Source organism: Anopheles bellator, chromosome 1, assembly GCF_943735745.2.
Source record: "Anopheles bellator chromosome 1, idAnoBellAS_SP24_06.2, whole genome shotgun sequence".
Classification (NCBI taxonomy): Eukaryota; Metazoa; Arthropoda; class Insecta; order Diptera; family Culicidae; genus Anopheles; species Anopheles bellator.
Window position 1 is genome coordinate 38,597,262 of NC_071285.1, and position 10,238 is coordinate 38,607,499.

The 10,238-nt window shown below is 47.7% G+C and overlaps 3 protein-coding genes across 4 annotated transcripts; 1 reads left to right on the forward strand and 2 right to left on the reverse strand.

Annotated features, from left to right (window-relative positions):
- Positions 1–4,031: 4,031 nt before the first annotated feature.
- LOC131215547 (peptidoglycan-recognition protein SC2-like) lies at positions 4,032–4,601 on the reverse strand. The gene has a single exon (XM_058209938.1). It carries the CDS (start codon positions 4,599–4,601, stop codon positions 4,032–4,034), a length of 570 nt encoding a protein of 189 aa, XP_058065921.1.
- A 2,617-nt stretch (positions 4,602–7,218) lies between these two features.
- LOC131213498 (peptidoglycan-recognition protein SC2-like) lies at positions 7,219–7,788 on the forward strand. Its single transcript, XM_058207550.1, has one exon. The coding sequence runs from the start codon at positions 7,219–7,221 to the stop codon at positions 7,786–7,788; it is 570 nt and encodes a 189-aa protein (XP_058063533.1).
- Positions 7,789–8,022: 234 nt separating this feature from the next.
- LOC131214618 (sugar transporter SWEET1-like) lies at positions 8,023–9,972 on the reverse strand. Of its 2 annotated transcripts, none has more exons than XM_058208970.1 (4): positions 9,961–9,972; positions 9,122–9,827; positions 8,932–9,051; positions 8,023–8,860 (listed from the first exon to the last, which is right to left on the reverse strand). In XM_058208970.1, exons 2-4 carry the CDS (start codon positions 9,575–9,577, stop codon positions 8,750–8,752), a joined length of 687 nt encoding a protein of 228 aa, XP_058064953.1. In that variant the 5' UTR covers positions 9,578–9,827; positions 9,961–9,972; the 3' UTR covers positions 8,023–8,749. The 2 variants fall into 2 exon arrangements, with proteins under 2 accessions (XP_058064953.1, XP_058064945.1); XM_058208962.1 differs by having other exon boundaries at positions 9,902–9,972.
- Positions 9,973–10,238: the final 266 nt, after the last annotated feature.

Here is a 10,238-nt window from a genome sequence, read left to right on the forward strand (position 1 = left end):
ACGTGCTTCTTTGGTTACACCAATCCCTGCGCTCGTACAAGACTATACATAATATTCAGGAGCACCTCCAAAACAGTTTTTATGCCAAGTGATCGCCAATTGGTGCTACACATTTCATTCATCTCTCAGAAAACCGAACGGTGATTTTTTGGCTTGTTTGGCTTTTACAGTAAAAGTGGGCCATAACTGTTTGCACTTATGGGGTCGCCACAGTCGAGCGATGTGCTTCGTACGCTTTGGAATACACTAGGACTGTAAGGGGTTACTTACCCATTTACTTTGCGTTTCGCAGTATAGTCACCAGCATATTTTTAAAATTAAATGTCACATGAAAAAATTGCGTATAAATGAAATCGAAAAAAGGCAAAGAATCCTGCTAGCAAAGCATCTATAATTTAAATGTTTTTTTTTTACCATATGAAATCATAACAACCATACGAGAACATGGCAAACGACGTGCGAGGCATCCGGCGAGCGAGGACAGTAGGAGGCAGCCCAGCAGTGGTCTGGGACTTGGGAAGAATTGTGATTGCGAGTGGCAAAGCTCTATGTACGCTCTTCTTTTATCCGATTATCCTTTCGGATTGCAATGCTTTATTCTTCCTAGTATGGTATAGCTCTCTAAATGGAGCCCTTTTTCTAGCCTCGAAAGGAGGGGGCTGTAAATTGTTGTGTGCTTTCGAGAAAGGCTCTGGTGTACTATTTCCATTGCCTTCGGTAGCTGAAACCCCACGATGTCCCACAAGAACGAGAAAATGGCCGAATGGAGCGAAGCAGAGCAAGGGAGATGAAATGCATCAGTTTTCGCTTTTAATCGTTCCATTCTCTTTCGTTTTTGTTCTTCAAAATATACACACACATATATATATATACGTGCATTGCAACGAAAGAAAAAAGTATGAAAAAGATAGTATTTTTTCCTCACTCACATAGCTCGAAGTATATAACTGTGGAAACGTAGCGAGAAAGGGAGGGAAAGGTAACATAATGCAAATGAGTAAAACGAATAAAGGAATGAATGGAACACGGAACAAACAAACCGAGATGTTAAAGCCGATCGCAAACGATCGCACAGGGAGAGAGAGAAAGAGAGTTAAGAGGAGTTAGTAAACGTACATTGTCTTTTAGGTTAAGCTCTGTAACGAAGCGTGCTGTTTGAACTGCCTCACCGCGTTCCGATTTGGGGCAGAGGGAGAGAGTGTAGGTGGGCCTAGCTCTAGTAGGGGGATGAACGCATCATAGTTTTACCCATTTTTAAGTGGATTTTGTCAGTGGCGTATGCAAATGAATACGCATAGCACCGCAGAGAAGCGCGTGAGAAGGGCCCAAGTGTTTGCGAAAACGGAAACGGCGTGTAGAAGAGGAGGAGTAACCCATGTTGTTATCATGTTCTCTCTCGTAATCAAACGCGCAGTACATTTTCATACACAGACACGGGCACGTGTAGGTGACAGTCATCCTCGAATCATTCTATCATTCTCTCTCTCTCTCTATTTCTATATTTTTGAATTAGCAAACCCGTAGTATGTAAGCTTATTTGAAAACAGAGAAAAGGCAGGCAGAACAGGCAACAAGAAACGGAAGGAAGGCAACATAACAGCAACATAAACTCTACTGAGCAGAGTAAAATATAGCAGCATTCGGAGCGAACGATTACAGACGGTAGTGCGATCGGTAGTGAATCTCCCCTGGGGAAGCCAAGAAACAGGGAAACACAGGATAAGAAAGAAAATAGGAACCAGGGGCAGAGTAAGCTGGAGACAGATACACAAGGGGGCTGCAGTGCCAGCAGCGTGAGCGCGCCACGCCGATACGACGCATGAGTAAATATGTGTATAGTGAGAACAGCTGTGAGCGATGGAAAATATAAAATTATCGACGCATATGTATGTTTTTATAGAATCGCTAGAACCTGAACGATGACCCTTACCCATCATTTCAACTGTAACGACAAGTCAGTGGGCCAGGGAAAGCTTTCTTTTGCGACGATCATCTTAGGATTGGGGCGCTCCCAAAAATCACCCAGTTCTCCGGCTAGTGACAACAACGGACCACTGTGCCTCCGGTTTGTGTTGCGGGGCGTTGACTAGCCGGTGCCAAAATAACCGGTTCCAAGTGCCGGAGGTTTGGCGAAGTCTTCTCTGTCGATCGCCAAACGATTGTGACGCTCTTGATGGTGACCTATTTTCAAGCCACCACAGAACTGATGTGTAACGGGAGCACACCTTCACTTTCGCGACTGTTCCGGTTCGCTAATTCGCCGGGTCGGGCTTTCGGCCCCATCTCCCATATGTCTATGGCCCTATATCAATCGGCCCTAAACAATCGTTTGAAGCTTTGGGGCGGCCGCGTGTTTGCTGCAATTCCACGAAAACCTGCTCTCCAACCTGCGGATCCAAACTTGAGACAGGAAGCGAAAACAGTCCTCCGTTCAACTGCCTACGTTCGTTCTACCTACTTGTGGACCCACCGTCAACATTCAGTCACAATCGAACCGTTGAACGCGTCGGAAGCGCCAATCCTTCACCCCAACTCGGTTCGTACGCGCGACGGTGACCTTCGGCGTTCGCGTGCCATGACCGCGACACTGACAGCCGTCCACCGGTTGAACTTGACGCCCATTCGTACTCGGTGGTGCTAAGAAGAGGGTGCTCCCGGCGTACTTGAGGACCACTGGTCAGCCAATATTGGCGTAAGCAACTGGCGGCACCAGAAACACACACCAGAGATATGAGTGCTTTGCGACGAGTTCTAAAGTTTCTCCTGGGGGCTGCAGCACCAAGCAACGGCAGCTTCCACTTGAAGGCGGTCGTATCGGCGGCGGCACCCGCAGTGATCGAGGACACGTGAAGTGACGCGTGCGGCGGCGTATTGTCGATTGATGCATTTAACGCGATCGTTAAGGTTACACATTCTCGGCTGCGGATGCGGAAACATGCGGAAATATAAATTCCTCTAAAGATCAACCGATTTTGCCCGCTGTGTTTGCTTTACTTTCTGCGCCATTCGATAACGACAGGTGATGACCGAGAATGTGGCGCCTCCTTGACACAGTTCTCCGCAATGGAGAACGTACACGTAAGTAGTGATCCTTGGTAAGTAATTATACATGAGGTGTTCGCTGCATTGCGCCCCACCGGTGCGTGATCGTGAGGCGATGTGTGATAAGGAGAAAAATTCTAAGTATCAAGAAACTGGCTCAGGGCGAAAGAATTAATTCTAGCTTTAAAAAACTCGTGGTAACGCAAGGGGCGAATCGAATAAAAATTCGTTTATCTTATTCAGTTGTGTTGTAATTTTTGCCCAAAAAAAGAATCCTGATTCTGGCCGCTTTATTGCTGTTTAGAAAAAATGCCGACACCGTATCCGTAGCCGAAATTAGTCCGTGGCGTTCAAAACACAAACTGAAATCGAGGATTCGAACGCTTTCGAAACCGTTTTTCGATCGCGCTCCGATTAACTCGAAAATGCGTCGAAAGTAACAGGCTAGCATCCAGTATTAGGAGGCAGCGCTATCGTCACCAGTTCGGCACCGGTTGCCTAGCAACGGGGGCGTGCTGAACGGTCGACCTGAAACGGATTATGGATCGCTTCTTCATCCCGCTTTTACGCACTCCGTCTAATTCGATCATGGGCGCCTGTGGCCGATCGTATTGTTAGTGAATGGGCTTTGTGTCATGGCAACGCAATATGGCCGCCTAGTTCTACGACAATTGCTAGGCAAAATTACAGACAGCCAATGAAATAGGATTTTGCCCTAGGCGGCCATCTTTGCGCGTTATTACGGAATTACAGCATTTATTGTAGTTTATTACCTAATTGTTGCAAACAGTTACAAATTAAACACGATTGAAACGCACCGAAAATGACAGAACTTTTTAATATGTCTTTTTTACAATTTGAATCACAGAGCTCGATTCTTGGTCCCCATGATCAACAGGACCGCGTTTTTGTGAAAAATGAAACACCCGTTTTAGGATTGCTTTCAAAGAGTTCTTTTTAATACAGGTGCTTTACGAAGCCATCGGTTCTCAGACGTTCGGGTTGAAGCGCGCCCAGTTGCGGATCTCGTTGAAGAAGGCATTGCCGGGGCAAGCGGTGGCCACGGCCTGTCGGTGTCCGATGAGCCAGTAGTTCGAGGCGATGTGTCCGAGCGAAACTCCGCAGCTGATGAGCTGCTGGGCGGCGTTGCGAGCGGCCGCATTCGGGATTCCGTTGGTGAAGGTGCCCATCACGCCCATGCCGACCGAACGGTCGTTGTATCCGGGTGCGTGAGCTCCCTGGCGTCCCCAGCCGCGGCCCTCGTACGCCGCTCCGTTCTCACCGACCAGGAAGTTGTAGCCAATGTCGGCCCAGCCGTTGCTGTTCATGTGGAAGTTCTGGATGTTGCGCATCTGCGTGGCGCAGGCCGCATCCGTCGTGCAGTGGGCTCCGGCCGTATGGTGCATCACGACCCACGGGGCCGGACGGATCGGAAGTTGGGCCGTGTTGGCCGCCCGAGCTCCCCACTGGGCACGGGTCACGATGCGTGGACACTGACCCGACACGCCGGCCAAGCAGACGCTGGCCACCACCACCAGAAAGACACCCAACTTATTCATTTCGACCAAAGCAAGAGACCTTAAACTTCAAGCAACTGAGCAGCTTTTGAGCGGCCGACAGGCGTTTTATACTCCGTCTTAGCTCGTCCTTATCGTCCAAATCTTATCTTTACTCATTGAACCTCCACCGAAGCCTTGCTGCTTCTACCTCTCTGTCCCAAATCGCTGTCCACCCAAAGGAACTGACGTATGACTCCCGAAACGTACAGCTTCCAGTGGAAGGTACATTGCGCTCACGTAGACGATAAGAAAGTGGATTTTCCGCCAGACAAGGCATGTAAAGTAAGCCACTATGGATACGGCAGTTCGGTTGGAGAGGGGCCGAATCCAAACCGTAGTAGGGAGCACACTCACCCGTAGTAATCGGCTTCTGGTGATTGAGATAATGGCACGGCGCTAATTTAGTAGCACCTTTATGCAGCTCCTGACAAACGATAAGATAGTAGGTTTTTGGAGGTCGACACCGAGCACGAGTGGGAAGAAGTATTTATGGTTTAATCGGCCAATCAAGCGCCATAAATGAGGGCTCAAATGCCCGCACAGTCCCAACAATCAGCTGTTCCGAGCGGTTTCTTCCTTGTCCTGCGATAAATTGCCAACTTGCCAATTTGTTTTGGAACATGCTCTTGATGCTCCAGAAACGACTGGAATTTCACTAGAAACCGAAAGCACTGAAACCGCTTCACGGCTCGGATTAGGATGATTAATCATGACTTGCCACTCGTAGGTCATCACTAATTGGTGATGTACGCCACTTGTTTCATCGAGTCCACTTGTCTTTCTGCCAGACACAGATCTCCCCCGGACAGTTTGCCGCTTCAGTGACAATGATGAAGTGGAATTCCGATCAATTATGTTAGCCAGGGACTTGTCTACCGCAACGATTTGGGGTTCCCCTTTCTGTCCAGCGGAAGCACTCTTCGGTTGCTTGAACCAAAGACAACAGGAGATTCGTTTGCTAAGTAAAACTGTTATGTTTCTGTTTGAAACAAAAAGAGCAGAACGGAACGTGCCATGGTTTATTGATTCTCGAACTACGAGCTTATTTAAAGTTATTTTCAACTTTCAAGAGCATACGTTAAGCTATTGATCAAACCGATTTTCGAGTTTTTTAAGGCAATGTCCAAAAATCTACAATAGACTAACACATATTTTGTAAAGTTGGCAAAATCCAAATTTTTTAGCCATTTTAAACTCCCAAAACGATTAATATTTTTCTAAGCTTCTACGGTTCCATTCTGACCGCTATTTCGGGACCCGTTGATGTCGTTTATTGGCTGAAAATTTACAAACGTGCAGAGAAAAAGTTGAGGTCTTATCTGAAGACTATTTGTTTTTTGGTCTCTTCTCAATAGCTCAACTTCAAGCAGATTTGACGATTATTCCAAAGGTTGAACAAAACTTTTACATTAAACTAATTAAACATTAAACTTTTACATTTTTACGTTAAATGTTGTTATTCAAGTGGAACTTCTTGGTCAGAATCTAGGACAGATAAGAGGGGCGGCGGATGCATATTCCTTCAAAACGGACTCTTTTGAAGGTGACGAATTGATTGATAATTTAATTTTACTTACCCGGGTTTTATCCTAAAATTTCAATCGTTTATTGCGTGGAATCTACATATCTTTACTCAAGGTTTTGTCGCGTTCCAACTGAACTGTGACTTTCTTTCTGTTCCTCATCAAAACACAGTTCACTTGAGAATGAATTCCAACTAAATGATGCTTACAGATTGCCTGAGAAATAAAGTAAATAAATAATTATTTTGGAATACCATTAAGCATAATTTTATCCTAAGTTTCACTTTAATTCCATAAACGAAATTTACAGGCAGGCTGCAAACTTAGGCGGGGTCCTTCGCACTCGGGGATAAAGGATTTCGTTGTACTTTTTGGGTCACGCCAGATTTCTACAATCACGCCACGTTTTGCGTAGGTTTAGCCCCATTGGCTCATTTAGATAGCCCCTGTATCTGGAATGGGTTGACAATGGGGATAGGTTATCGAAATACCTGAACGTGGTCGTGCCCGGGATAATCAGTCATTAGACACAGGTTGCCAAATTATCAAAAATGGAAATAAATGATGTGTTTTTGAAGGTACGAGAAAAAGGGTTGTTAAGGGGTCACATAAGTGGCACGTTGAGATAAAAGCCAGTCATGTATTTTTGCTCTATTTCAGTCACTGTATTTGTATGGTATAACAAGCTGAAAAACTTCAATTTTCTCTTTCGAGCATCCTTTTTGGAAAAAATGTACGGTCCCGAATGCCAGAGGATAACCTATCCTGAATGCGTCTTGATCGATTTGCTGTTACCAAAACGTAAACAAACCAATGCTTCAACAGATCAATCGTCAACGGGGTGACGTTGGTTGGGCCTGTTATCTTATCGGCCATCGTTGTTTCTTTGCGGGAGTCCAACTAATCGACCCCTTAATTAGGGGTACACTTCGTCAGATGATCCGAAGTTCGTTTTCACACGGCACGCCAAGATTTTGGCCCTTCGATAAGCGGTATCAGGAACGGAAAGCGGAATGTGCCGACCGTTAAAACCGGTATGCGCTCGCAGGGATACAACCTTTCTGGTCCGAGGTCTCGTAGAATTCGAAACAATAATGAACAAATTGGGTGTCCTTCTGGTGGTGGTGGCCAGCGTTTGCTTGGCCGGCGTGTCGGGTCAGTGTCCGCGCATTGTGACCCGTGCCCAGTGGGGAGCTCGGGCGGCCAACACGGCCCAACTTCCAATCCGTCCTGCCCCGTGGGTCGTGATGCACCATACGGCCGGAGCCCACTGCACGACGGATGCGGCCTGCGCCACGCAGATGCGCAACATCCAGAACTTCCACATGAACAGCAACGGCTGGGCCGACATTGGCTACAACTTCCTGGTCGGTGAGAACGGAGCGGCGTACGAGGGCCGCGGCTGGGGACGCCAGGGAGCTCACGCACCCGGATACAACGATCGTTCGGTCGGCATGGGCGTGATGGGCACCTTCACCAACGGAATCCCGAATGCGGCCGCTCGCAACGCCGCCCAGCAGCTCATCAGCTGCGGAGTTTCGCTCGGACACATCGCCTCGAACTACTGGCTCATCGGACACCGACAGGCCGTGGCCACCGCTTGCCCCGGCAATGCCTTCTTCAACGAGATCCGCAACTGGGCGCGCTTCAACCCGAACGTCTGAGACCTTAATAAATTACGCCTAAGATCTTATCTCTTCTAATCCACCAATTTGGGGCTCGGAACGTTCACGATGACTTTGGGAAATCGAACCGGTCAATGGGATAAGGCTAAGGGGTTTATGACCGCCATCAAGCTAGAAGGTTCCGTTATCGGAGCACGAGGGCGTGATTGAACCGATTTATTGCTCCCCTCAAGGGATATGTGACACGATCGCCGTGCGCGTTAGCAGGGTCTTATCTTCCTTAAATTTGAATCATCCATCAATCAACGAAAAGGTCTAACAACTATTGACAAAAATAGATTCATAAGGTTTCTAAGAACGTGTCTGTCTCATAAGTCTACTTATTTAAAATTTTGATTTCGAGGGCCCATTCAATGTTTGCCGTACCGTAACGTGTCCGCTGCTAATGGGAATCTAGTTTATAACATACCGGAACCCGGTTGAAAGAGGAAACCGGCAGTTTCGGAAAAAGAGAACAGGAACCCGATCGGCCCTTTCGAAGGTTTGAACTTGCCCATAACTAGATTTAGTTTATTAGTAACCGTTAAAACGTTAACAAGTGGTGTGTACTGTTTACTCTCGAAGCATGACGTAAATGTCCGCTTTCTCGCAAGAATTATCACTTATTGTTACCATACTTTGTAACAGTATATTGTGCTTTTTCGTTATCCCTAAATTACGAAACATTATTGTTGCGTTTTTATTGTCTTTGAATTTCATAAAACTGCGGAATTCGTTCAACGTAGCTAACCAAGACTTAGCGAAGAATGTTTTTGTTCATTCTGTTATTGTCCTTACCGTTCCTCGTATAATTTTCGACTACTCCCTCTCTATCTCTCTTTCTCATTCTCTTATCCGTTATCTCTCTATATCTCTTTCTCTCTATCATCGTAACTGGTTCACGAAGTAGCGAAAAATCCTTTCCCCGTTCCGGTTCCCTGTATCACCAACCGATCGAAGCTTAGTTGAGTTTTTTTGCCGGACTTGGCGGAGGTTTGAGCGATTCCGCCGGGAAGATGATGAACAGGGACAATTGAACCGCGCACAGCGCCAGTGCGACGAGATTTTGAACCTATTGGCAATCGATTGTTGGAAGCGATCGTTTAAACGCGCGCCACCGGATCAAGTGACCGTTTTACTTACCACCAAAAAGTTGCTCCGTAGAATGATGCCGTAAAGCAGCCACATAAATGAAACGATCGATCCGAGCAGGATCATTGGCAGTGGCAGTCCGGCGGTGCTTTTGTTCTTCAGGATTTCACCCTGCAAACGCATAATACGGTTATGAGCGAACGGGTTCTGTGTGGGTCGCGAATGTCTGCGAAATACTCACCAATCCAAGCAACGGCATGCCGACCAGTGTCCACAGCAGGGCAGTCAGAATCATACCGAACCGGAACTCGACCACCTTCGGATCCTCGTACTGCACGTACGATAGCACGCCCACCGTCAAAGCGCCCGCCAGTCCGATCCGGCCCCAAACGGCACCTTTCCGGGGACCGTCGGTGTACAGGTAAAAAGCACATACGTACCCGATGTGGAGCACGAGACCGATAAAGTTAACCCGTATCATGCCATCGTCGCGCAGCATCTGACCAAATTGGACGTTCAGCAGACAGAAGGCGGTACCGCCGAGGAAGGGCTCCACCGAGAAACCGGCGGTGCTGCCACGGCGCCGGATTTCGTTGATGGCCAACACTCCACCGAAGAACTGCACCACCGTCACGATGGCCGCCGTCAGGCCCACCGTGTCCTTGTACGGTTGCAGTGCCACACCGATCGAATCCATTCTGCGATTCGCTCCGACGTCGTGAGAATTGCTTTTACGTAACGATGTCTACTGTGATCTGATCGAAGAGATCGGCGCCGTTGCGTTCGGGGCGTGCTATGCTGTCATTCGAATTATCGCCTCTTTCAGCGTCCTTTGTTCGTGTGTTTTTTTGTGGCTGATAACGATTGCAAAGAGCGGTAGCTTCGGGATTCGTTCTTCGGTGAAGCGTTGGCCACGGTGCGATGGCTAGCTGTGGTGGTGTACCGTCCTGGAAAAGGTAGAATTCCAAGCGAAGGTCTACAACTAACCGGTATGTTAATAAACCCGCTGCGTTACACTTACAACGGGCCGGGACACAAAAAATGTCGTCCGATCGTGGGAGAATTTGTTTATTTGCTTACCGTTTGTTTTTGTTGTGGATCGGCGAGAAGTTTTGACAGCAGAACAGCTGTGCAGTAGAGGGCGCTGTGCGCCGATAGGGGAATTATTTTTAAATTTTGAAATGTCTGGCAAGAAAGTCAGTTGCTCGTCAAGCCGATCTTCCGACGGACGATGCTGCGGATCCGCTGGAGGCTCAGCTTCCGGTTGAATGCGCCAGACTGCTTCAGCCGGCAGCGGATATACTGGCCGCACACGCACTTGCCCTTCCTGATGATATCCTGCACCGGGAGCGCCGGTT

Coding starts and splice junctions, on each gene's coding strand:
- LOC131214618 (XM_058208970.1), bottom strand. CDS start 9,577: ATGGATTCGATCGGTGTGGCACTGCAACCGTACAAGGACACGGTGGGC. Junction 9,052..9,121: donor GCATGCCGTTGCTTGGATTG/GTGAGTATTTCG, acceptor ATGCGTTTGCAG/GGTGAAATCCTGAAGAACAA. Junction 8,861..8,931: donor TACGGAGCAACTTTTTGGTG/GTAAGTAAAACG, acceptor GATTGCCAATAG/GTTCAAAATCTCGTCGCACT.
- LOC131213498 (XM_058207550.1), top strand. CDS start 7,219: ATGAACAAATTGGGTGTCCTTCTGGTGGTGGTGGCCAGCGTTTGCTTG.
- LOC131215547 (XM_058209938.1), bottom strand. CDS start 4,601: ATGAATAAGTTGGGTGTCTTTCTGGTGGTGGTGGCCAGCGTCTGCTTG.